At 45.5% G+C, this 24,697-nt stretch overlaps 1 protein-coding gene across 3 annotated transcripts in view; it reads right to left on the bottom strand.

Annotated features, from left to right (window-relative positions):
• LOC310913761 (monocarboxylate transporter 2-like) overlaps positions 1–23,672 on the bottom strand; it is a 39,887-nt gene extending 16,215 nt beyond the window's left edge. Inside the window, exons 1-3 of one of the 3 annotated variants that reach the window (XM_083869444.1) lie at positions 23,557–23,672; positions 19,694–19,917; positions 19,205–19,462 (exon numbers count right to left, since the gene is read on the bottom strand). In XM_083869444.1, coding sequence (XP_083725570.1) covers positions 19,205–19,421 — 217 coding nt within the window. In that variant the 5' untranslated portion in view covers positions 19,422–19,462; positions 19,694–19,917; positions 23,557–23,672. The other 2 variants (XM_083869443.1, XM_083869442.1) reach the window with 2 other exon arrangements.
• Positions 23,673–24,697: the final 1,025 nt, after the last annotated feature.

Genomic DNA, 24,697 nt, shown 5'->3' with positions numbered 1-24,697 from the left:
GGGTGCACACCATGAGGCTTCCATTTCTGCCTGCAGTAAAACTCTTCAGCTTGGAGAGCAACAGTTTGCACCAAATATCCCCCAAAGATGCAGCTGGGATCATGGAGCCGCTGGAAGACTGATGAGATGTAAAGCACTATCCTCAGCCCATATAAATCACACTGGTTTAGTGCCTGTCCTGTTTAAAGCCTCTCTTTTCTCGAGCCTGTGGCAGATTTCCATTCTTTGTTAGCTGGTACATGAAAGGCTGTGTCAAAGAGGCTGCTCTTGGTGGCAAGAGAAACACAGAGACTCGCCAGTGGGGAATGCAGCAAGCCTGAACTCATTTGTTAGCTTGTCCAATTACTTTTCACCTTGAGTTTTGTGTTTGCAGAAGTGAAAAGGACCCTGAAGAGGAGACTGTAAAACCATAAAGAAAAAGCAAAATACCCTGGACTCTCCTCTCTTCTCCTCCACAAAGCCAGGCCACCTTGTCATTCATTCTTTTTTGAGTCACTGAACTATGATCCAGAGAGGATCATAATGCAGGGCTGGCATATAACAAGAAATATCAATCCAGACTGGCTTAAACTCTTGCAAGTATGACAGTGCTCAAAAAATAGACACCTGAATTGCCTTCCTGTTTTCCCCAGCAAGCCTTATGAATTTTTTATGAGCTGCAAAACTTCCAGTGCCGGTGTGAAGCACTGATGTATTTCTAATAGGGACTAAAACATTCTTCTCTCCCATACCTCTGACCCTGTGTGTATATATATCCCATATTTGTAAGGTTTGGTTTATCTCTTTTTTTTTTTTTTTTTTTTTAAGCTTAACCTGGTACTAATAGTATCAGTGTTCCTCCTTTCTGGTGGAACTTGTCCTGGATGAATTTCTGCTGCAATATTTCTGTGCAGCAGAAAGCAGCTGAGGCCCTGAAAATCTGTAACCCAGAGGCTTCCAGTAATGAGGGTTTTTTCCAGGTTTCACAACACTGACCTTCTGACAGTGTAAAGTGGCACAGAGCCAGTGCAAATGTTCTAGGTCTGCTTGTCAGATGGTTTGATGACCACAGGTGAAAAAACAACAACACTTTAAAATACTGCACAGACCATAGGGCTGGAAGATTTGGGACCACCAGTGCCCCCATGGCTGGGGCTGCAACAGGCAGCTTAGCTTTTCCTGCTTTTCCACAGTGACCAGTGGCTCTAAAGAGCTGTTCCTGCACAGGGACATTGGTCAGCACCAAAAGAGCTGCCCAGGTAGTTAATATTTTCCAAACTATTGTGAAAATACAAACAGGAACTCAGCATGCCATGATTGCCATTGACTGTGGGGGATCACTGGGGATATAAGAGGGAGTGCAATGTACTCAGCAGAGAGGGAGAGGGGGAAAATCGTTTATACTAATGGAGCAAAGTCTATTACTACACCAGTAGTAAAACAACGACAGGAGCAGGCCTGCAATTTCCCCAGTAATAATCTCCCTCCCTCTGTGGAATAACAACACTGCCTTTGGCTTGGTAATTTATCCACTAAGGTACCAGCCCACGGTAACAGAGCAACCTCCTCATCACCCCCCAAAGGAAAGCAAGTTCCCCATGTTATTAATGTGCTGGCAGAACCCACCAGCCTCTGGAGATTGGAGATCAGCCACAAGCTCCTGGTAACAACTTTCCCTCCCTGGCACAGCCTGACAGGGATGCAGCCAGAGAAAACACAGAGATCAGCTGCAAACGTGGGGTGAAAGGGGTGGGAGAGTTCAAACCTGCAGCCTTTCAGTCTTTGTCATGCCAGAAGAGACCTGGACAGTTCATGCTTTTGTTTGTTTGTCTTGTTGGTGTGGAGAACTGCTGCTCACCCTCAGAGCCCTGTTCCTGCCCTCTCCAGATCACCTGAGAATAACTGGTGGTACCTGCTAATAATAAAGCCTAATAATTATTAGTCTCAGCTGCTTGGTTCAGATGCTTTGGTGTGCACCTGTGTGGGCTGAGGGGCCCACAGACAACCAACCCTTCCCCAGGCAGTGCTGCTGGAGACAGGGTGGCCACATACCAGGGACAAGTGGCAGTGAGCCCACGCCCCAGGTGACAACCACAGTCTCAAATATTCCTCTGCCAGACCTCACAGAGCAGCTTCCAAAGACCTGTCCACACCTAAACCACCCTGATGCCTTCTATTAGTGTTACTTTACATTGCAAATAAACGATTTTAAGTAAGGAGGCTGAAATCCTGCACATGCTACAGCAGCTCCAACAGCTAACTTGGCCCCAGAGATGCTTCATTTGTTCCTCATAGGTGAGGAAAACAGTCAGTTCATTTAGGGGGGTAATGGCTGCAGCTCCAGCACAATCAGTCCCTGTGAGATGATGCAGAAGCCAAGCATGCAATTGTCTGGACACACATTTTTCTGTCCTCAGACTGGTCAGTCCTGGGGGGCTGGGTCTCCTGGGCAGGACTGCCACTGTATTCAGCTGGGAAGGTAGTGAGGGCAATGATCCACTGCAGCAACCAGGCTACAGCAATCCTCCCTCCCCTGCACCCACCAGCCATGCCCTTGGGAACACAGGGGCCCTGACCTCCCACCAGAAATACTCACATTTGCCTCAGCAGCAGCCTGGTGTTAAAAAAAAAAAAAAAAAAAAAAAAAAAAAAAAAAAAAAAAAAAAAAAAAAGGAAAGAAGAAGAAGAAAAACAAAGCAGACAAGGCCCAAGCTTCAGAAAGACAAAGTGTTCTCCTCCTTATCCAGCAGTCTTATCTGATCAGTGCTCTGGCATTTCAATTTCCAGATTTCCCAGTTTAGATGCTCCTCCTGCAGCTCACAGAGGAGCCACAGGCCAACAGCTCCTAAATTGGGGCTGCAGCCAAGGTCCTTCATGTCACTTCATATTTAGACAATTAAATAACCTTTCCTGCAAAGGGACAGCACTCAGAAGTTTCCCCAGCTGCAGGTTTGGATCTCACCAAATCAGATCAGCAGCAGATTACAGCTGCTCACCCTCACAAGGTCAGGACATCACGGTGTTCGAGCTGCTCTCCCAAGATTTCTTTAGCTCCTTTTGCTTTGCCAGGACTGGCTTTTATCCTTCCCACCTCTGGAAGTCCAGCTGCAGAACAGGAGTTCCCTGTGTGGCTGGAACATCCACTCCTGGAGGCCAACAGCCCTTTGTTACCACTCTTAACATGCTGATCCAAACGCAGTTTGGGCCCCGGCTGCTGGTGGTCCCCAAAGGGCTTTGCCCAGCCCTGGGAAGTCCTGCAGGACTTCTGCAGTTCCACTGGAGAGCCCATCCAGGGCCAGAAGAGCTGCAATGCTCTGGGACAGGTTGGCATCTGGGGGAAGAAGTTTTCACATGTTTGAATTCCATTTGGGGAAATGGATTATAACTTTTACTCCTTGGCTTAACACCATTAACAACCCCCCAACCAAAACTCTTTACTTCCTTCTTCCTAGTTCTTATTAATCTTGGTTTTTATTAAGTCTATCACATCTCTCTTGCTGCTGCCTGGTGACCTTGATAGCTCCAATGAAGGGCAAAATGATAAAGCTTTGTGACCAAGTCCACGAACACAGAAATATTTCACCTGAACCTATAGTGCTATTATAGCTCTTAAGTAGAACAGAGCTATTTAAAAAAATAAAAAATATAAGCCCATACATGGTGACCTTGCAGAGCTTGAGTGCTCTCTGAGAGTTGGGAGAAGCACATGAATCTGCAGCACCATTCATTACAGAAATCAACTCATTCCTCATCCAGCTTTCTTATCAAAATCCAGGATTCTAATGGTGCTGCTACCCCGGGGATTGCCCCTGCAGGGGAAAGTGTCTTGTTTCCACAGCATGGGGAGGCTGATTGAGTGGGACCCCAAGAGGTGGGGAGGGTAAGGAAAAAGGTGAAGTCCAGCATCAGGCAGCTCTGGGAAGCACCTGCCAGGGCTTGGACCAAGACAGCAGGATGCTGGATATCCACAGCACTACAAATAAACAGAATAACCTTCTTCCTTTTGTTTCAGCCTCCACAAAATCCCCAGGTGGAAGAGCACAGGCCTGGGGAAATCCTGGTAAAATCCCCACTAGAGAATGGATGTTTGTTGAACTGTGCTGTAAGCACAGCAGTAGAGAGAGCTGACACAGGTGAACATAACCTTGTTCTTGGAAAAAACCCACCTCCCTCCCTGCCTCAGTTTCCCCTTGCAGGGCTGTGGTGTTTCACAGTATTTGAAGGAAATTGAGGTGGGTGGCGGGCTCTGGGTGGGTCTTCTGGAGGCAGAGAAGGTTTTGATAGGGTCTGGACCAGAGCAGGAGAGAACAGTGGCAGTTTTGATTAAGTTAAAAACTGCAGAATCAAACTCATTATTAATATAGCTCTACGCCACTGCATGTTGTAAGGTGCTTTCTAAACCTGTCACTGCAATTTATCATGCTAGCAGTGTAATAAAATACAGCTATAAAATTTTGGATTAAATGTTCAAGGTCAGTGGTGGACTTTCAGCTTCCCTATCTCCTCCTTGCTGCTTTAGCAGATGCTCTATTAAACACTTACAAGCTCTGGGAGAAAGTTGTTTTGGAGAAAAGATTTAGTTGTGGAGCATTTCCAGAATTAAATCTTCAGGTAATTTGATCTTCACCAAATTACAAACCAATAAATAACAAGACTAATAAACACCAGTTGGTTTCAGGTGGAGGCTTTTTCACCCAAAACACTCTCAATTTTCTTGTGTTTGCAATATGTGGCTCTCTGATGCTGTCTTTGTAAAATAGACTTAAAATAGACAGACAGATTCCTCAATTTTAATGGAAATTTGGATGTGTTAGAGCAGCACCCTGTAAATTTTGGGGGCAATTTTACAGCGAGGTATAGTGACACTGAGACAAGACTCCACTGCAGAACATTCTGAATAAAAACAATTCATGGTGCTGATGCCATCAGCCTGAGCTTTTTATGTATTAAAGGGCAACTGAAGCAGCACAGCTTTACACCTACCAGCTGTATACAAACATGCACAGCAGTTGCAAAAGAGTGAAATTCTTCAAAATTACTAAAAAGAAGCTCCAATGTCCCCCTGGTGTAGCCCCAGCTATTTAAACCAAGCACCTCAAATGACTCTGCAGGAAGATTTGCTCTCTCAGCTCCCCTTGGATGGTTCCTGTTATTCCATTATAAAGATGAAGGAAGGATTTGGCCACACAGTCACATTAAAAAAAATAAATTAAAAAAAATTTAAAAAAATAAAAAAGAAGAAGAAGAAGAAGAAGAAAATGCAGATGCTGTCCCAGTATTAAATTATTCTCTCTATTCTGGCACATGTGGCCAGGAGGCTGGCTCGCTGTTCAAGCTCTAACAGTTGGCCATAATAAAAGATATTACTTCTTCCTGCAGTCTTTACCTCTCACAGCCTTACAGGAGACCATAAGAGCTACAAGAACATTACTGCTATTAAATTAGTGGCATCACAATTCCTTATTTTTAGAATGTTTGGCTGTTTCCCCTGATGCTGAATAGGGCAACTAATTTACTAGCAAATTAATAGTGCTTCTCTTTTCTCCCCTGAGAGCCCCTCTGCCTCCTGCTTTCCCTGGGTAATGGCTGTCCCCAGAGACACATCTGTGGCCCAGCTTGAAATGTGTCACCCTTAAAAGAGGGACAAGGACAGCTCAGTTCTGTGAACTGGCAGCACCACGCAGCCCAAATCAGGAGGTGCAAAGACCAAAAGTTTTGGCTTTGCAATGAAATTGTTTCCTAAACAAAACCCACCCCTGTATTTGAGGCAAAACCTTTGGGAATCTTGGTCTTGTGTTGGCACAGCCAACAGTGCCCAAGAAGGCAGTTGGCAAAAAGAAGCCCTGCCCAGGGCATCTGGCAGCACGAGGGGTACCCTGTGGTGCTCCACATTTGGAGACATTTGCTATGTCCTCCTCACACCCAGAGCTGAGCTCACACCCTGGGTGCTGAGGTGCAGCTGAAAGCACCTGTAGAGAAGGATGATGCCATGGCCCTTGGTCCCTTATAAAATCAGAGAATCATAAAGGTTGGAAAAGACCTCTAAGATCATTGATCAGATGCTTTTTTCCTTTCTGTTTTTCCCATCTCAAAGAATCTGATCTGTAATACCTTTCTCATTTGGGGTAAGGAATGAGCTCTTCACCCATGACAATAAAAAAAAAAGAAAAGTAGAAACATTGTGAACCAAATCCTTCTTTATCAGATTGATAGGGCTTCACCCTGTGGGATTTGGTCAGAGAAAAGCAATGTTCCCTCATGCTCCTCACTCTCAAACCTCCCAGTGTTCCCTCTGCAATTGGAAATGTAGAATTGCTGAACAGGAGCTCTGGCAAGAGCTACAAGTAGCCCATCATAAAGTCCAGGCTATCCACTTTACTGCACAGTAATCTGTTTTACTACTAGTATTATAGTGACAGAATTGTTTTCTGCAACCTAGTTCAGATTAAGAAACTGGGGGATAAGACACATTAACTTCTGTAATATATATTGCCAGAGCCTTGGCTGGTATAAAACAGCTTCCTGGGGGAATTCAGCAGAAAGCGAAGGGCAGAAACAGTCTTGGCTGCTGATTTTAGTCTGAAAAACTAGAACTCCTTTGGTGCTACAAGCAAAGCCTCAGGTGGCCACTGTAAATCTGCATTCATGCTGTCAAAATCAACACAGCTTCTCCAGTGGAGATCCGGGTTAGTTCATGTATTTTCAGAAAATAAGCTCCATTTGCATTATTTATGAAATGCAAACATGAGCTCTGTTACACTGGAAGCAGCACAGTCCAAAAACAAGTCCTTAGACCAAGGAGAACACCAAGGAAACCAGGCACTGTGTCAACAAAAGCTGTGGTCAGTGAAAACATCAGCCTCTGTGTGCCCTGCCAGGGCACCGTGATGCTCCTGGGGATGGAGGGAGCTGGGGTGGATCAGTCCTCAGGGGATTTCCTTCCATGGCCCCCACCTGGCACCAGCAAATGCACCCCTGGCCCCTCCAGCCTCCCAGGGACAAGTGCCTGATGCTTCATGATGCTCAGTGTCCCCACAGTGCTCCCACAGGGCTGCAGAGAGCATCACCTGCACCTCCACACAGCCTGGGACTGTTCTGCCTTGTTTGGGAAAGAAAGGGAAGGGATGGACATGCTATGGCAACAATCAGCTGGTTTGGTAGCTCTGTTAGTGTGTTGAAACCTTGGTGGGTTTAGAACTTTTTTTTTCTTGAAAGATTAGCAAAAGATCCACTGTTAAATAGTTTTCAAGTTTTTCAGCAGAGTAAATCAAGCCTTGCATCCTCACAGTTCTAACAGACACTGCCACAGAGCAAAATCTGGGCAGCTCAGAGAAGCTGCCCTTTAATGAGAATTTCCAAATCACTGGAGTCATTCACAAGCTACACCTGCTCTGGTGTTAAATACATCCTTGGGCACCCGTGTTCCATCGACTGCCTGTCCCAGCAGCTCCCACCACGCCCTGTCTGCAGCCACTGAGCCACCCAGCACCTCAGCCAGGCTCACAGGGAAGATCCAACAAGCATCAGTGTCACTCCAGAGCAGAGGAGGGGAGGGCTGGACATAACTCTGAGCAGCTACAAGACAAAGGATTGATTGCACAAAGGCACATCACCTGCAATTCAGTTGTATCATCCCCCACATCACTGTGCAATGGCATTAGGGAGGGTAAAGTTAAAGCTCTTGCGAAAAACAGAGGATGCTCAGTTGATTGGGATAAAAGTCCACTACAACATCCCAGACACAGAGCACACAGCACTGACTTGGAACACTTGGAGAGACAGAGAAGAAGGTGGGTTGAAAAATGAGCAGCTGGAAGGAGGCAGAGGGGACCAGAGCAGCATTTCACCTGCTTCAGCATCAGCCCATTGGCCATGAGCTGAACCCCAAGAGGCTCAAGCTCCCCACCTAAATCCCTGTGAGCAACTTGAGGGGCTGCCAGGTGCAAGGTTAATCTACAGTTCATGTTCCTCACTTGGTCATGGTCAGGCACAAAGCATCTCCTCCATACCAGGGGAGGGGACATTTTTTTTTTTTAATCGGAAGACAAAACAGAGCTGCCAACAACTCACAGAGACATCCAGGGAACCCCCAGCCCACAGGGAAATACTTTGGCACAATTATTGTGTGTAGTGGGACAGCAGCACTGGCACAAACAGGGTGTTGATGTCTCTTTCTAAATCACTGCTTGGGTTCTGCCCTCCAAGTGCTCCATTTGTGAGTTCTTGTATAAGAACTCAGCCTTTACAGAGCTGATCTCTGCAGGACTCAGTCTGGGTTACAACAGAGTGGATTAAAATAGGTTCTGGCTCAAGCCTCACTTCCACCCTACAAACTTATACAAAACAACTCTATTTTCATTAGCAACTGTGCTCCTCAAAAAGCACTATGGTGCATTATTAAGAAAAAAAAACTTTGTAAAAGCAAATTTTCAGAATTTCTTTAATAGACAGGATAAATATTGATGAAGCTTCCTGCAACTGCAGTGTGTGCTTCCTGTCCACCTCCAGCTGAAGATTTAATCAAGGGCAGCCCATGTATTTCATTCAGTCATGAAAGTGATGTTGAAATCATAAAAAAGAGCAAAGTTACATGCACTGCTTTACAACTGTTAAGAATGACTGGCGATTTCATTGCTGCGATTATCAACTACCACAATAAACAAGCAGCTACTTCATTTATTATTCCACTCCACACTCAGCCCTGGCTGGAACCCAGACCTAGTTATCCCACACCAGCCTATTCTCAGGGCTTTTTCCCTCATCCCCACAGAAAGTTTTCATAGGTAATCTTCTGATTTCTGGATAGGGAGCACCCCAGGCTCCACATATGACTTGTCTGCCTAAACAAATATTTGGAAACATGATCGGAAAGTAAATCTGCAGGTGGTTCCCATACAGATGGACACTGGTTGTTCTCTCTCTGCTCTGGCCCGGAGTGGAGATTTTTGGCTTATTCCATCACACCGTGCCTGGTGCAGGGTCACTCACCTGCCCCGTAGGTCGTGGCCAACATGATGGAGGAGATCCAGGCCACCTCGCTATAGGACGTGCCAAAGAAATTCTGGATTTCTTTGAAGAAGATGGCCAAACCTTTGGGGAAGGCGTAGGCGAAGCCGATGGAAAGGAAGGCGCCGAAAACCACCACCCAGCCCCAGCCACCGTCCGGGGGGCCGGGGGCGCGCCCCGCCTCAGCCACAGCCGGCATGGCCAGGGGGGCCCTCGCTCCCCGGGAGCCCTGCAAGGCAAACGGGGAGTTGTGGGGTCATCCCGGGATGCTGCTCCCCTGGACACCCAGTCCTGGGATGCTGCTCCTTTGGACCCTTAGTCCGGGGATGCTGGTCCTCCAGAACCCAGTCCTGAAATTCTGCTCCCCTGCATCCCCAGTCCCAGGATGCTGCACCCCTGGGCCCTGAGTCCTGGGATGCTGTTCCTCCAGACCCCAGTCCTGGGGTGCTTCTCCCCTGGACCCCCAGTCTCGGGATCCTGCTCCCTTGGACCCGTCATCCCAGGATGCTGCTCCCCTGGACCCCCAGAGCTGCTCCTCCAAACCCCAGTCCTGTGATGCTGCTCCTTTGGACCGTTAGTCTCGGGATTCCTCAAGAGCCCAGTCCTGAAATGCTGCTCTCCTGCACTCCTCATCCCAGGATACTGCTCTCCACATCCATAGTCCTGAGATGCTGCTCCCCTGGATCCCCAGTTGTCAGATTCTGCTCCCCTAGACTCTCATTCCAGGGATGCTGCTTCCTTGGACCCCCAGTCCTGGGGTGCTGCTCCCTTGGACCCCTCATCCCAGGATACTGCTCCCCACATCCATAATCCTGAGATGCTGCTCCTCTCGACCCCCAGAGCTGAGATGCTGATCCTCCAGACCCCAGTCCTAAGATTCTGCTCCCCTGGGCCCCAAATCCTGAGATTCTGCTCCCCTGGACTCTCATTCCAGGGATGCTGCTTCCCTGGACCCCCGGTCCATAATCCTGAGATTCTGCTCCCCTGGACCCCCAGTCCCGGGCGGGATGTTGCTCCCCTGGACCACTAATCTCAGGACGCTGGTAGCCCAGACCTCACTCTTGGGGTGTGGCTCCCTAGAGCCCCATTCCCGGGGTGCTGCTCCCCGTGTCCCCAGCCCACCTTGGCTCAGGTGAGTCCCCTGTGGCTGGAGCCCACCCCAGCCCTCTCCCTGCGCGGCCGCCGCCGGCTGTGCCGGGGGAGCGGGACGGGGCAGGAATGCCACGTGGAACTGGGGAAAAGCCGAAACAGCCGCTCCGAGCCGCTGCTCCGCCCCCACCTGGTGCCTGCAGAGCCCCGGGACAGGCGAGGGACACTGGGGGGACACGGAGCCCGCGGCGGGACCCACCTGCGGAGCTCTGCCCGCGGGACCGGCCTCCCAAACCTCCCCCAGAGTCACATCCCTTCCTCCAGCACCTTTTCCCCCCGTGTTCCCTCGCCCCCAGCCGAAGCGGCAGCGCCAGTCACCCCGCGGGCGTTAATTAAAGCACCCTCGGTTACTTAAATGCAAATTGTTCTTTTTTACTTCCCCTGTGTTTCCAGCTGCATCCCTCCTCTTTTCCGTACTAAATCCCAGCTCTTTTCTCCTCCATACCAAGTCGTTTGCTGCTCTCCCGTCCCTAGACCACATCATCTTTTTTTTTTTTTTTAAAAAAAAAAAAAAAGGAGAGTGATTTGGACAAGAGGGAATAATTTTAAACTGCAAGAGGGGAGATTTGGATTTGATGTTGGAAGAAAATTCTTCACTGTGAGTGTGACAAGGCATTGGCACAGGTTGCCCAGAGAACCTGTGGATGCCCCATCCCTGGAAGTGTTCGAGGAAAGGTTGGACAGGGCTTAGAGCAACCCGGGATAGGGGGAGGCAGCAGGGGGGTTAAACAGGGTGGGTCCTAAGGTCCCTTCCAACCCAATTCAGATTTCTATAATTCTGTGACCATTGCAGACTTCTGGCCCCTGTTCATGTTCACCAGTTTGCTGTGTATTCTAGTTTTCACATGGATCTCTGGCTGGGAAAACATTAAGCAGTGTTTGCTCTGGCTGGGCAGGTGCAGTTTCACCACAGACCTTGTACCTTACTCAACCTTGCCTCCCCCTGGCTCAGCTAAAGCCCCGTGTATATCCCATTTTTCTACTTGAAACAACTGAGAAGGGGAAAAATCAGGGCCTTGCTCTGCAGTTTATCTGGCACAGTTAATCTGGAGCTTTAAAATCTCCTCACAACACAATTGTAAGATGTTTTATTGTTGCCATTCCTTTCTTCCTATAAAACTGAGCAAACTCAAAATGACCAGAAACCTTAACTCTCAGCTGTGGGGTCACAGAGTGATGACTTGAAGAGTTTTATTTTGGTACAGCCCTGACTCATGTTATGGGCTGTGAGGATACCAGCATTCAGCTGTTCCAGCAGCTGCTTTCTGTGTTCTGTTAAAAATCAAAAATAAGGCCAAAGCAGAATAAACACACCTAAGATTGAACTTGCACATTCTTAGCAGCAGCATAGAAGGTGGGAGGACAGATGGAAAGCCCAGGGGTGAAGAAGGAGGTACAACTTCAGTGGCATAACCTGCAACAAGTCTCAGCTGGAAGCTGAGAGTTCCCTTCTCCAGAAATACTAAACTGTGTGTCATGCTAAAGAATGGCCCCTGCAGCCCAGCCCAGCCCAGCAGGACACCTCTGGGGAAACTTTCACACAAACTCCTGGCAAACTCAGAACTGGAGCAGGAAACCAGCTGCAGCAGGTATTGGAGGCAAATAGATGATTTCTAAAGATGTCTAAACGTGGTCTTTGCGCTGCTGTTGCTGCTCTGAAGAGAAGCTCACATGCAAAGCAGAACAGCCCGAGGGCAGAGGATGGGACTGACACTGGAAATCCTGGGCTCACTAGGTCAAAAAGGACTTGCCAGCAATTTGGGAGTGTTGGGCTCATCTCGTAGCAGCTGCCTGTGCCAGTGCTCCCCCTCCATGCCGGGATCACAGACTCTCCTGGGATCAAGCTCTGCTTTCTCATCCACTGACAGCAGACTCTTCCTGGAGGGCAGGTTTTTTAATTTGCTGGCAAGCAGCAACAAAATTGATTAAAATTGCAAAATACCTTTTCAAATGACTCATTTCCCTATCACAGTATTCCATGTAAATAAGTGACTGCTATTGTAATTCCCAGTGTCTGCTCCAGAGCTGTTCAAAGATGGGCACACGGGGAAAAAAGGCCAGGAGCAAAGCAGAATCTGAAACTCTTCCTCTCCCCCCATTTTCCAGCCTTTTCAAAGCTTTCTGTGACAGCTCCCAGGTCATGATTTTTTGATGAAATTGACACCATTTACTTATTGAAGCACGAGGTTTGATGAACAATATTTAAAATCACAGAACCACAGAATGGCTTGGGAGGACAGGGACCATCCCCTGCCATGGGCAGGGACACCTTCCATCAGATCAGGTTGGTCTAAGCCCCATCCAACCTGGAACATTTCCAGAGATGGGGTAGACACAGTTTCCCTGGGCAACCTGTGCCAGGGCCTCACTTCACTTCACCCATGTAGTGGAGCACATAAGTTCCCCCCAAAAATGTGACTAGTGAGGAAAACTCAGTATTTTTTCTTGACTTGGAAAAAAAAAAAAAAAAAAAAAAACCCAGGGCTGGGGTAAAATCCCTGGGCCCCCTCAAGAATCAAAACCTATTCTATTTATTTTCAGTGAACCACTTTGGTATTTGGAAATAATTTTATTCAATGCCTTTTATGCAAAGCAGTTTATAGCAGCCAAAGGTAAGAGCTACAACTCTATAGTTCCAACAGAGTTTTCCTTCATTGAGTCTTTGCAATTCAATTAAAGTCTTTAGAAATTGCTTCCACATTAAATAATAAAATCCATACCAAGCTCTGCTGCTTGAAAACAGCATCTGGTAAGTGCCAAAAGAGGTACCTCTGCATTTCTTTAAAGGGCCTTTAATGGCACACCCCATTTCTTAAAACTGCTCTATTGTCATGTTCCATTTGCTCATAAAATGGAGCAGCAGTGAGATCCAACCCATAACCACAGTTAAAATTAAGCTCCTGAACTAATGAATGAGAATATAGGCAGCAATTTTCTGCAAAATCAAAGGGCTGGATCCATGTGATGCCATCACTGGAAGATGAGAATTCCCTTCTCCAGAAATACTAAATTTGGTGCCATTCTAAAGAACATCCCCTGCAGTTGCCTTGTGTGACCTGTCTTAGGAGAGAGACATCTCAGTCCCTAAAAAACAGGCCCATTTATTTATGTTCCTAATAAAATTATTTTTTTTTTTTTTTTCCAAGGGATCAATCCATACAGATACCGAGCAACATTTGAGAGTAGATTTCAGTGCACCAAAATTCTTGGCTCTGGACTCCAAGCAGATTCCACCACAAAATTCCAGTTGGGGGACAAAGCATCACTTCCCTTCCCAGAACTATCCTTATACCTTGTGTTCTCCCCACCACTGAGCTGATAAAACACATTCCTCAGTGTTTAGCCACAAGATTCCAGCATTCAGGGATTTACCACTTATATTTTCATGCCTGGGTTTTTAATTAAAGGGAACCTAACTCTGGCTGGTGGCCCCTGGGGCACTGAGCAGCAGGAGACGGGCAGCAGCACTCAACCAACATGTTCCAAGTGACCTGTGTTGGTCAAACATGGTCAATCCACATCCCCTGACATCTCTGTGGCTGTTTGGAAGGAAAGAATCTTTAATTCCCATGCAGCCTCTTTGCTGCTGTGGGAGATGTTCTGCTGCAGGCAGAGCCACCAGCCCCTCAGCCCCTGCACCTGGTGATGAGGTGACACTTGCACAGAGCCAAGTGACATCAGTGCTGGCACCAAAACCACCTGGGACACTGGCAGAGCCTCCTGGCTTTGTTTCTCACTGAGTAATATGTTTTACAAGAGGGTCAAGGAGAGGTCAAAATAGAAAGTCATGAAATGTCAAACTTGCTTTTTGCTAAACCCCGGTATTAATAGCGTGAAGGGCAGACAGGGAGAGGGATTAATGACATGAAATAAGTTTCCCCAGAGCCAGGAAACCCCTCAGACAGCCCCAGCCCTGTGTCTGTGCCATCAATCCAGCTAGGTGCATGAAGCATCACTGCAGGATGTGCTGGTTTCCTGGAGAAAACAGAATAAACCAAGTAGTAGCATCACTTCTTCTGTTTTTCCCTTCTGCAGCAGTTTAATCAGCAGTTAAAACCAAAACATTCTTGTTGGTAAAAAGATGGTGACAATTAATCTAGATCTAATAACAGGAATGTTTTCACTGGGGAATTAAAACAAATTATTCCTTTGCTATTGCATCTTTGTCTCATTTACATTTTAATCCCAGAAGGCTCTTCCTCTGTTATATTTGGAAAATTACTCCCATAGAAAGGGTAAAAAATACCCAACATGGTTGAAGTACTCAGAGATGCATCAAGAATTTAGCTATTAACTTTTATGGCAGAAGTCTGGTTATGCCAAGTCCTGAATGGCTGAAAATGAGGAGAAACGCTGTGTTTTTCTCCAAACGCTGCTGAATGCAGAGCCTGGAGGCATCTAAGCTTGTGCACACAAAGACAGGCAAACAAACAGCTGGGGCAGGAGGTTGTGTTGAAGGTGTAATTACACATTAGCCAGAGCAGAGCAGGTCACTCCTTCATTTGTACTGAAAGTAAAGGGGGCTCCACTGGTGACACTGTGTGCAGAGAAACCTCTGCCTTCCCCACCCTGTGGCTCTGCAGTTCCAGTCTCAAGCCTTGCTGCCCTTGCTGCGAGGTTTTACCACAGGAAAATGAGTCCATACATTTTTTTGTCAAGGTAAACACATAATGAATAAAGATTCCTTAGTGCTGCCAAAGTAAAATCAGAGTGGTATCACACCTTACCCCAGTCTGTCTTACCCACTTAGCCTGCCTGGGGTTTCTGCTGGAAATATTCTTTTGAGGGTTTCCTTACTCCCTTCAGTGAAAAAGAAACCAGGTGAGCAAAGATCTGCAGCTTAGACTGCCAAAACTAATCTGGGGAATTGTGACACATCTGGCCCCTCCACAAGCACCATCTCCAAGGCATGGCCCTCAGCAGCTGTAGCACATCTGGGTCCAGAAAACCTCTGCTGTTTCCAGCCTACTCCCAAGGAAACCCTCAAGTAGGTGTCAACAGGGCAGAGAAAGGATCAGCTGCCTCAAGGCTGCCTGAATAACACTTCACCAATTTTCAAATCACAAAGCTTTAGATCTTGTTAAACCCTCATGAGAAAGGAGAGAGGTTGCAGGATCACTATGAAGAGTGATTCCCACTCCAGAGCAGCAAAAACCTGCAACTGCACAATATCAACTGAGCCTGAATTGAGGGTCAGTGACCTGGGGACAGGGGGATGTCACAGCAGTTTCCAAGTAGTCTCTGGAACACCACTGTTTGCAGATCATAGTACTCCTGGTCATTACATAATGCTGGTGTTTTCCAAAAAAATTAACCCCACCTCACCCAAATGTTAAGATGATGGAGGGATAGGCAATTAGAAGTACAGAAAAATATCATAAAGAGGAGCTGGGGCTTTGGTGTGGGGTTTTGGTTCCCCAACAAATAAAATTATGACAAGTGATTGTAACTCCACAAGGGTCTCCTCTTGACATGAGTTTCCCCAAGAATTCTCTCTCTAGGACTGCAGTGTTCTGGGAGCAGGTGCTGCTGTTTGCTGCACATATAGGACACCTTTGATCTGCTTCAAGGGCAAGGATGGTCTGAGCAGGAGCCAGTCTCAGCTGGCACCACACAGTGCCTGTCACCAGAGAGGCTCTGCAAGGGAGCAGGTGAGAAGTAGCACAACAGGATCAAGTCTGCAGCTCCTTGCAACACAACCAGCCCCTCCTGGTGGGGTGGGGGAAAGCCAGGAAGTTCCTCATCACCCTTCAAATTCAGTAAAAAGTTGGGATATGGAAACAAGAGACAGAAACAAACCTGGGAGGAACTGAGTGCACACATCACAGGGTGCAGAGAGCGGTGTTTAACATCCCTGTGCCCTTAACCCAGGGTGATGCAACACCCAGGATTGCTGGGGGAAAGCTCAGCCAGGCTCCTGGGCCTGAATTCTCTGTGTTGCTTTGCCCTTCTGGCTGACCATTGTCCAACAGATCAAGCAGGATGCTTTAGCATTAACTTTCAAGGTCTTACAGGAGAGTTCTTAAGGAACTTGATGAACTTCTGACGTTGTACATTCCCTCTTAACCCACAAGAACAAAAAGAGGAGACTTTTTAGTCCAAGTGTGATATTTACTCAAGCCTGCTGTAATCCCAGGCTTCCAGATTGATCTTTCCAAGAGCCCCCTAAATTCCACAGAAATAACTCCTTGTAAGGCATGCTCAACGTTTACAGGGCACTCCATTATTTCCCATTCCTGAAGACCTTTGGGGAAGCCCCCTTTCCCAAAATGCTTGAGGCTAAAAGTTGCCAGGCTTCTGGTGCTACAGTTCAGCAGGTCAAACTCAGCAGCTGAAAGATGAGCTCCACTAAAGGTGATGGCAAGATGCCTGATGACTTCCGTGCACCCCAAGCTTCACCCGAAAATTCTATTCCATGTTTGTTGAAGTTTGGTTTTTGGTAGATTTTTTTTTTTTTTTTTTCTATTTACTCTAGTGCAGGCTGTCCTAAGCGACTGTTTTATACACAGATAGCTGCAGCTTTTCTGAATACTGTAAAATAAAAGCTGGGGTTTGAAGGGGTCCCCTGCACTCCTTCAGCCACTCTGGGCAGGGTTTGTTGGTGCTTTCCTCCTTCCTCAAACACAGCATGCAGCTTCACTGGATGCTACAGAATTGCTGTAGACTTTATGCTGCTATAGCTGAAAGGAAGATCAAACTGAGTATTCAATTACTTATGCACTCAAAGGTATTTATTCCCCAAGATGAAACTCCTGAATCTGTTATTATTGCCATTCCCTCTTCTATTACTATTAGCATGCTGCTGCTTTCAGATCTATGGAGATGTCAATACCAGTTACTGGCAGCAAAACTGAAAGATGAGAACATGACAGGGAAATGTTTAGAATTATGAATCATGCGAAAAAACAGATGAGACACTTGATCTTCCTTAATTCTAGAAGAGTACACAGGGATTTTTCCTCAGATTTAGGTTTTTCCAAGATCTATTTCAGATGATGCAGTGGTTTAAAAGCTGACTGAGATGAGGAGCAACAGGCACTGTCTGGGGGACAGACCCCCAGAGAGGAAAGGTGCTCTTGGAGCAATGAAGGTGTTTGTGAAAGGGACAGAACCCCCCTGCCAGCACTGAGCTCTTGGCCCAAAGTCTGAGTGAATATAAATGCAATGCTGAAAAGGAAAAGTCATCTTGCTTCACAGCATCTCATATTTTCCTGCTTGTGCTGCACCCTCCTGCTGTTACAGTGGCATCTGGAAAAGTCAGGCCCTTGCACACACAGCTGCAGTTTATAATAACAGCTCTGCAGCAAGATGGTGTCATGAAAGTCTGTAAAGATGGGAAGATCAGTGATGAAAGCCACAAGTCTGACACTGTAATGGCTTCTCCTTCAACCAACACCACAACCAGCAGTTCCCTTGCTGTCCTCTCCCCTACCTCCATCCAGATGTCAAGGGCCCTTGCTCAGGGAATAAAAAGCCAGAAATCCCAACTGCTCTGAGGCATGCACAATGTCTGGTGCTCAGTTTCAGGCACCCAGCTTCCAGAGGGCCCTGAACAGCCACCCCAAGGAAATGAACCCTCTAACTGGATCTCTCTTCATTCTCTCTCTCTGACTCTGTCAGCCCTTCTCAGCTCCTGGCACAAAAGCACCAGAGCCAAGCAGCAGCCAGAGGATACACAGCCTTTGTTTTAAGGGAAATCAGTGTTCAGTAGAGCTGCTGATTTATTCCCCCTGGAAATGAACCCTTCTGTCCATCTGCAGCAGAGGGCACAGCCCAAAGAGCCCAGGGAATCTGGGCTCATTGACAGTCTGATCCACTCCAGCCAGACCTGAAACGGCTCTTTCTGCAAGCAGCTCATCCCTCACACTCCCTGGTCATGTCCTTTCACCTTAATCCATCCCACACCAGCTCCTTTTTTTTTCTTTGCCATGTAAAACCAGTTCCTAAAGTCCACAGGAGTGTGAGCCTTCTGTACACAGGGTGTACCCCTGATCTTTGCAATGAGTGACCCAGGAAGCCTCCAAACCATCCTGTCCTGAAGGCAAGAGGGTGCCAAGAACACCTCTCCATCTACAACGTTTTTTGTAATAGTCTCCTCCAAAGAGTGTCAGTGACTTATTTTAGGAGGAATACAGGTTTGGGTAGGTGTGAGGCTACTCACACTTGGATGGCTGTTCTTGTGTTCTTAAGTGTTAATCCTGTTACCTTTCACCCTTGCAAAACCAGCTAAGAACCGCCAGGATCTGCTAAGAGCCCAGGAATTACTGCCAGCAGCTGCACCTCACAGGCACCAGCAGCCTAAACTTGATGATCTCTACTAACCATTAACAGCAAGATTAACCAGCTACTCAGACCAAAGTGGCAGACTGATAACCTGGAGACATTCCTCAGGGAACATCCATTTGATGATTTCATTATGAGGACAGTAGATACCTTCCCACAACAGTGACGACGATTGATAGAGAGATACTTTTGCAGCCAAGGTACAAGTACCCAGTGAACATTTTAATTTGAATAATCTGGTGAATTTGTCTGTTATTTTAGAAAGATTATGCAGAAAAAAGTCTAAAACATCATCCCTTACTTATTTGAGGCAGAATTTAGCAACAGATTTAGGGAAAAACATATTTTGATGCTGTCTCAAGATATATGTGCACATATTCCATGTCTGTACGTCAGCAAAACTTGGGGTTTGAGTTTCAGTGGCTTCTCTGCAATCACTAGTACAAGTGACACATTTTTGTTTCAAAAGGAAAGACGAATAGGAGCAGAACAAAAGAATAAATATAATGAAATAACTGCCCAGACTCAAATAATTCCAAGCATCCACTCGCCCACGCATAGCAAGATTTCTGATGAAATAATAATTGATGACTTCATATGTGTTGGCAATAAAAAACTCAGCACTACAGGTTTTCTCAGCTTTGCCAACATACATCATCAGAAAACAGAAAGCCAGACTCAGAGCTAGCACTTGCCAGGAACTTTCTGAAAGAAATACATCCTCCCCTTTTGGTGCAGAGATCAGATCTTCTCTTTCCAAAGGGAGATACAGCCTTGCTTCACTTACCTCCTCCATAGGTGGTAGCACACATGATGGATGTTGTCCAGGCAATCTGGCTGTAGGAGACGCTGAAAACAGCCTGGATCTCTTTAAAGTAGATTGTGAAAGCTTTAGGGAAGGTGAATGCAAACCCAATTGAGATGGAGGCTCCAAACACCACAGCCCAGCCCCATCCACCGTCGGGGGGGACATAGCCCAGGTCTGAAAGCACTGGAGGAGACATGGTCAGAGCAGATCCCAGAGCAAGCCCTGCTGCCTGGTGTCCTGCAGAGCAGAGAAGAGATGTGTTGGTACAGAATGTTCAAAACATGTGGTCAGGCATCATTCTAAAGCAAATTAAAATAATTTTGAGGCACAGAGAATCACTTACTCCTGAAGCCTTAATCTTTTTGCTGCCTTTTAACAGTTATATTGTTCAATTCTAACACAGCCAAGATCATCTTTCCCTCTCCAATAACCCTGTCCAGCTTTTCCACCTGTATTTTAAATACTTACCCTCAAAATACTCCTATGGCCTCCTCAGTCCCAGATGAAGTCAGTGCCTCCACTTTGTGTTCTCTGCCACATCCAGCCTGTGGCTCTGTGTCCCACCTTGGGAGATGGTTTCTGCAGGTTACTCCTGTCCCAGTCTCTCTAGAGAGAACCCAGTTCTGTGGTTGTAGCTTTTTTAGAGTGAATCCTTCATTGTGCATGGAAGTCCTTATGATTTCAGGTTATTCCTGGTTAAAAGAAGAATCCCCATGATGTGAGCAGCAGGTGAAGAGCCCCACAGTGGGCTCAGCTCCCCTGTTCTGCAGGGGGAGAGGGCTCTCCTGGCTGTTGCTTCCCTCAAACCAACAACCAAACTGAGAAACTGCTTGCAAAGGGGCTGAAGTTCCCTCCTGCTTATGGGCAGCAATTCCACTCGTGCCTGATGCCTGCCAGGTTACCAGATTATGCTCAGGAACAACACAGATCAAAGAGGGCATTCACTCATTTGCATTCTTCCCATTTTCCCTGGTCATTAAAATGAAATGAGGATAAAAAGAAAAATAAGTGAAACATACATGTCCTTTCTGTGACTCTTTCAGATACATCAGGGATGAGTTTTGGAATCCCTTTGCAAAATAGTCAGACCTCCATTGAACACTTTCAAGCCTGTCTTGAAAGATAATTGTTGATTTTTGTTCTTGTCGTAGCCTTTCTTCACTGTCATTTTTTTTTTCTAGAGACCAAGACCATTCATCTCGATTTATTTTTAATTGAAGGAAATTTATGTAAGCCCATGTCCAGTGCTCTAAAGGCATCACTGCTGGTTCTGGAGGCCCTCAAAGGGTGAGAGGTTACATTGGAAGAGGATCCCCACACACCTGCTCCATCCTCTCCCAGCCTCTGTGAGTGAGGAGTGATGGTCAGATCCAATCCAACAGGGCAGAGATTGTCCCAGAGGTGGCTCCAAGCTTTGATCCACTGAGACCCACAAGAGGATTCACTGCCATTTACACAGAATAACAGAATGGTTTGGGTTTGAATGGATTTTAAAGATCATCCACCTCAAACCCTTTTCCAAGGATTTCACTGGAGCATGAGAGAAACTTGACTGTAACTGAAAAAATTATTTGCCCAGAATGTTAATATTTAATAAATCCAGTCTTAAGAACTCTATTTTCTATCTGGATTATGTCCAGGATAGCAAGTTGTTGGGTTTCCTGAGATTTCTTTGCTATATCAAGAGATGACCAACTAAGTCTTTTACAATGAAATGATAAATAATAAGGAAAATGCCCCGTTACACTATGAGGGATGCTATGTTCTCATTTCAGGATCAAGCAAGATTGTACTTGCAAAGATTCTCTTGCTCTGAATTTAGGTAATAAAGTGGTCTGATAGATATTCATGAAACATTATTTTTCCCTTACAGGTATCTACAGTATATGGAACATTCTGATGCAGAGTCTGTTATTCCCCATCATCTAAGCCTTTCCATAAAGAGAAATCATTTTCTTTTAGAATTACATTAACTCCACTTCATTACTGTAGGGTAAGATTTTAAAAGGAAAACTCAAGTTAAAAAGTAATAGTGGCGATGTTGGAATGCCTGTCTGTTGATGTTTAAGAGATCTTATTATTCATCAAATTGCATTTCATTGCAATGCTTCTTTCATTTATGGTTATTCTACCCAGTTTAAGCCATTTGAATATTATGGAGAACACCAAGCTCCCAAAAATATTGACATATACTAATGGTTCTGAAATTAGGTAAAATAAGACTGTTTAAGGGGTGCTTAGAGTAAGGACTTGTTTAACATTATATTTGATATTATTTAACATTATATTTGCTACCCAAATTTAGGATATGCAAAATTCTCAGGCCCCTCAAATTCAATTTTTTTTTTCTAGTCTTTTGAAAAGGTTGATCCTGTACTTCATACATGGGATTAAAAAGAAAGGCTATTTTTTATTACCACCAATTCTAAAACTATGACTAATTATACACCATCTTCAGAAGTCTTACAGGATGAATATATTTGTGCATTTAATTGGATTTCTTGTTTAATGATTGAGAAGACATTAGCATAAAATCAGATTATGGTATCAGAGCATTGTCCAGCTCTTCTATATCAAGGCAAATTAATACAGAAAACCAAAAAGGGAAACCAAAGTTAAATGAAAAATGTAGGGTACAGTCAAAAATAAAAATCACACCAGCTGACTCGTACTTTCCAACTGTAAAACAAGGCTTCCAGAGGAAGATTTAGGGGGATCCAATTTGGGATTATGAAATTTGGGATTATTTTTAGAAGGTTTAATAGCCTGAGCAATCAGCAGACAGTGATGTGATACAGTCCCACTCTCCCCTCATTTCTCCTGTGGTACTCTCTGTGGTTAGTGAGACATCAGCACTAAGGAGGGCCCAGGGCCATTCTCCCCCAAGCATTACCCCTCCTGTCACCACCCTCTCAACCACAGCTTTGTGATTTTAAAGCAAGAGTTGTCTCTGTCTGGCACAAATTTACTTGTCAGCTCTCTCATTTTACCCCTATTTGCTTTTGGTGAAGTTAAAAAGTCTGGATGTCTCATTTCTCCATTTACCACTCCCTGTAGGCTTCCTGCTTAATTCCTGTTAGTTTGCTTAGACTTATTCTTTAGACAGGAATTCTGGATCTTTTTTCCACGATTCTTCAATCCTTTTCAGGGATCTCTCCGAGTCTACTAACAACAACTTGGAAATAAAGGAATTCCAGCTCTCTTGTACAATCAAGGCCCTTTACATGTGAACCAGTTGACATTTACCATCTTCTTTCCTTGATTTATTGAACTGCTGTCTTTTGGAACCAACACATACACTCAAAATCTTCATTCTGTATCAGATCCACTGGGAACTACTCTTGGATTGTACAATTATTTTTCTACACCACTTGTTTTATTTGGCTGGTTTTTGGAGAGTTTGGGTGGGGTTTTTTTGCTAAATGAGAGCACCATGAAAAATCGAACCTGACTCTAACAAAAGCTTCACCTGCTGATCCAAGGACTCCATGGGACCAAGATTCTCTCAACCCAAGTATCTCACCACACATAAGCACTCATTGACTATTGAAACCCTGGTCACTGAGAATTTTAGACTTTCTGTGCTGACAGGCACTGACCTCCAAACTGCATTTGACCTGAGGCCATGGAGAAGGCTCCAAAAAAAATTCAGTGATAGAAGTGGGATTATGGGTGTGTAGTTTGAATAGAAGTGTGTAAATATCACAGGGTGGAAAATTTAGAGTTTAAGGTTTTAGAATATAGTAATATATATATTTATAAAGCAAAATGGAGGTTTTAGGGCTGAGGCTAAGTCCTTCTTTTTAACCTTCTTCTCCATGGGCCTGGGTGGTATTTTGTAGTTAGATAGAAAAGTCCACATTGCGGGCCACAGGTGGTTGGTTATTGGGTTAAAAGTAAAATATAATTTAGGTGTAATTTCTTAATTGGACAGTTTATCCTTAAAAGGCCTTGTAGAGAAAGAGACACGGCTCCATTTTTAATTTGTTAGCTGCTAGTGCTGTAGAACTTAGAGTTTGTGAGACTGTAACATAGATAAGAATTAATAAACATCTGAGTCCAAACAAGAAACACCATCTCAAGCATTAAATCCCAACTCTGGCAAGAAAATAAGATAAAAGGCAACAACTGACCACTGTCCCATGGCCTTCTTCTGGTCCGGCCGAGGCAGGTGCTGCTCCCACTCCCATCCCTCGGGAATTCTGGCTGCTGGCCCCACTGGGTGCCACCTGCTCTCCTTTAAAGCATCTGCTGACCTGCATCCCCCACCCCAGATGCAGCTGAGACCAAAGTTTGAGGTCAGAGGCTCCACTCTCACTTGGAACACCCACCTGTTAGCCCCAAGGGCTGGTGTATCTCACATTAACTCCTCTTAAACAGGGGTGGCCCTTCACTTGCCCAGGAACAAATCCAGGGCAAACTCTCCATCTGCTGTGCTTGGAATGCTGGCATGTCTCAGCTCCCTGTGGATGTTGATAAATTATTTGTCAGGATCACTTTTCCTTGTACATATTAACTTATTCTTCCTTTGCAGTGTGTTTTTTCAGGCTCTGCTCCCACTCTTGTCCAGGGAAATTTTCATATGGAGGTCTTTGCCCATTCTGCTACAGACATTTTATCCTTCTGCCTGAAGTTCTCCTGCATGACTCCTGGGTCACCTAAAATCCTGCATCAGATTGATTTTGATCACCCAAGAGATGAAGGAGATGACAAGCCATAACAACATTTATCAAGGGATAAATGTCACCCTGGAATGTTGCAGAAAACTCCTGAATTTTTACCAGTAACCAGTCAAGCAGCAGTTGACTTGGACTATTAAACGAGCAATGTCCACAACACAAGTCCATGCTTTGTAAAGGTTAATGTAACCCAATTTCAGTAGGAATGTTTCCACCAGGCTTACATTGCAAATCCCCATTTGGGGGGTTTAAAACATTCCCCTGCTGTGTTTATAATCCCAATGCTGCAATGCACTACTGAAGCACAAAAAAAAAAAAAAAAAAAAAAAAAAAAAACCACAAGAAAAGAAAAATAAGAGAAAAAACACTGATTGTAGGTGGGCCATGGAAATGTTTTCATCCAATATGAGTAGAAAATTCATCAGAAAGGTAAATAGAGATGGAAAAATGATAAATCCAAGTTCATTTTTTCAGTCAGCATCTCATATAGCCCTTATTTCCTTCCTTGACATGCAGTCATCCACACTCTTCCATACGGCCCCAGCAGAAATATCTTCCTCACAAGGACACAATAAATGCTCAAACCTCCACACAAGTTCCCATTTTGCACTAGCACAAATGTTCTTCTCACAACACAGGACACGAAATACACATCTCCCATTTAAAAAGATTTTCTACCAGGCAGTTGTAACAGCTTGACAAAAAAATCTCCAGTGGTCAAAAGACAGCAAGATAAATTCTGAGGAGAAATCCATTGTGGGCTATTAAACACAGAGATGTCACCTCTGGCATT

Source organism: Zosterops lateralis (genome assembly GCF_965231275.1).
Source record: "Zosterops lateralis genome assembly, chromosome: 11".
In the NCBI taxonomy this organism is placed as follows: Eukaryota; Metazoa; Chordata; class Aves; order Passeriformes; family Zosteropidae; genus Zosterops; species Zosterops lateralis.
Note: the sequence above shows the minus strand (reverse complement) of the source record. Positions and strands in the feature narration are given on the sequence as shown.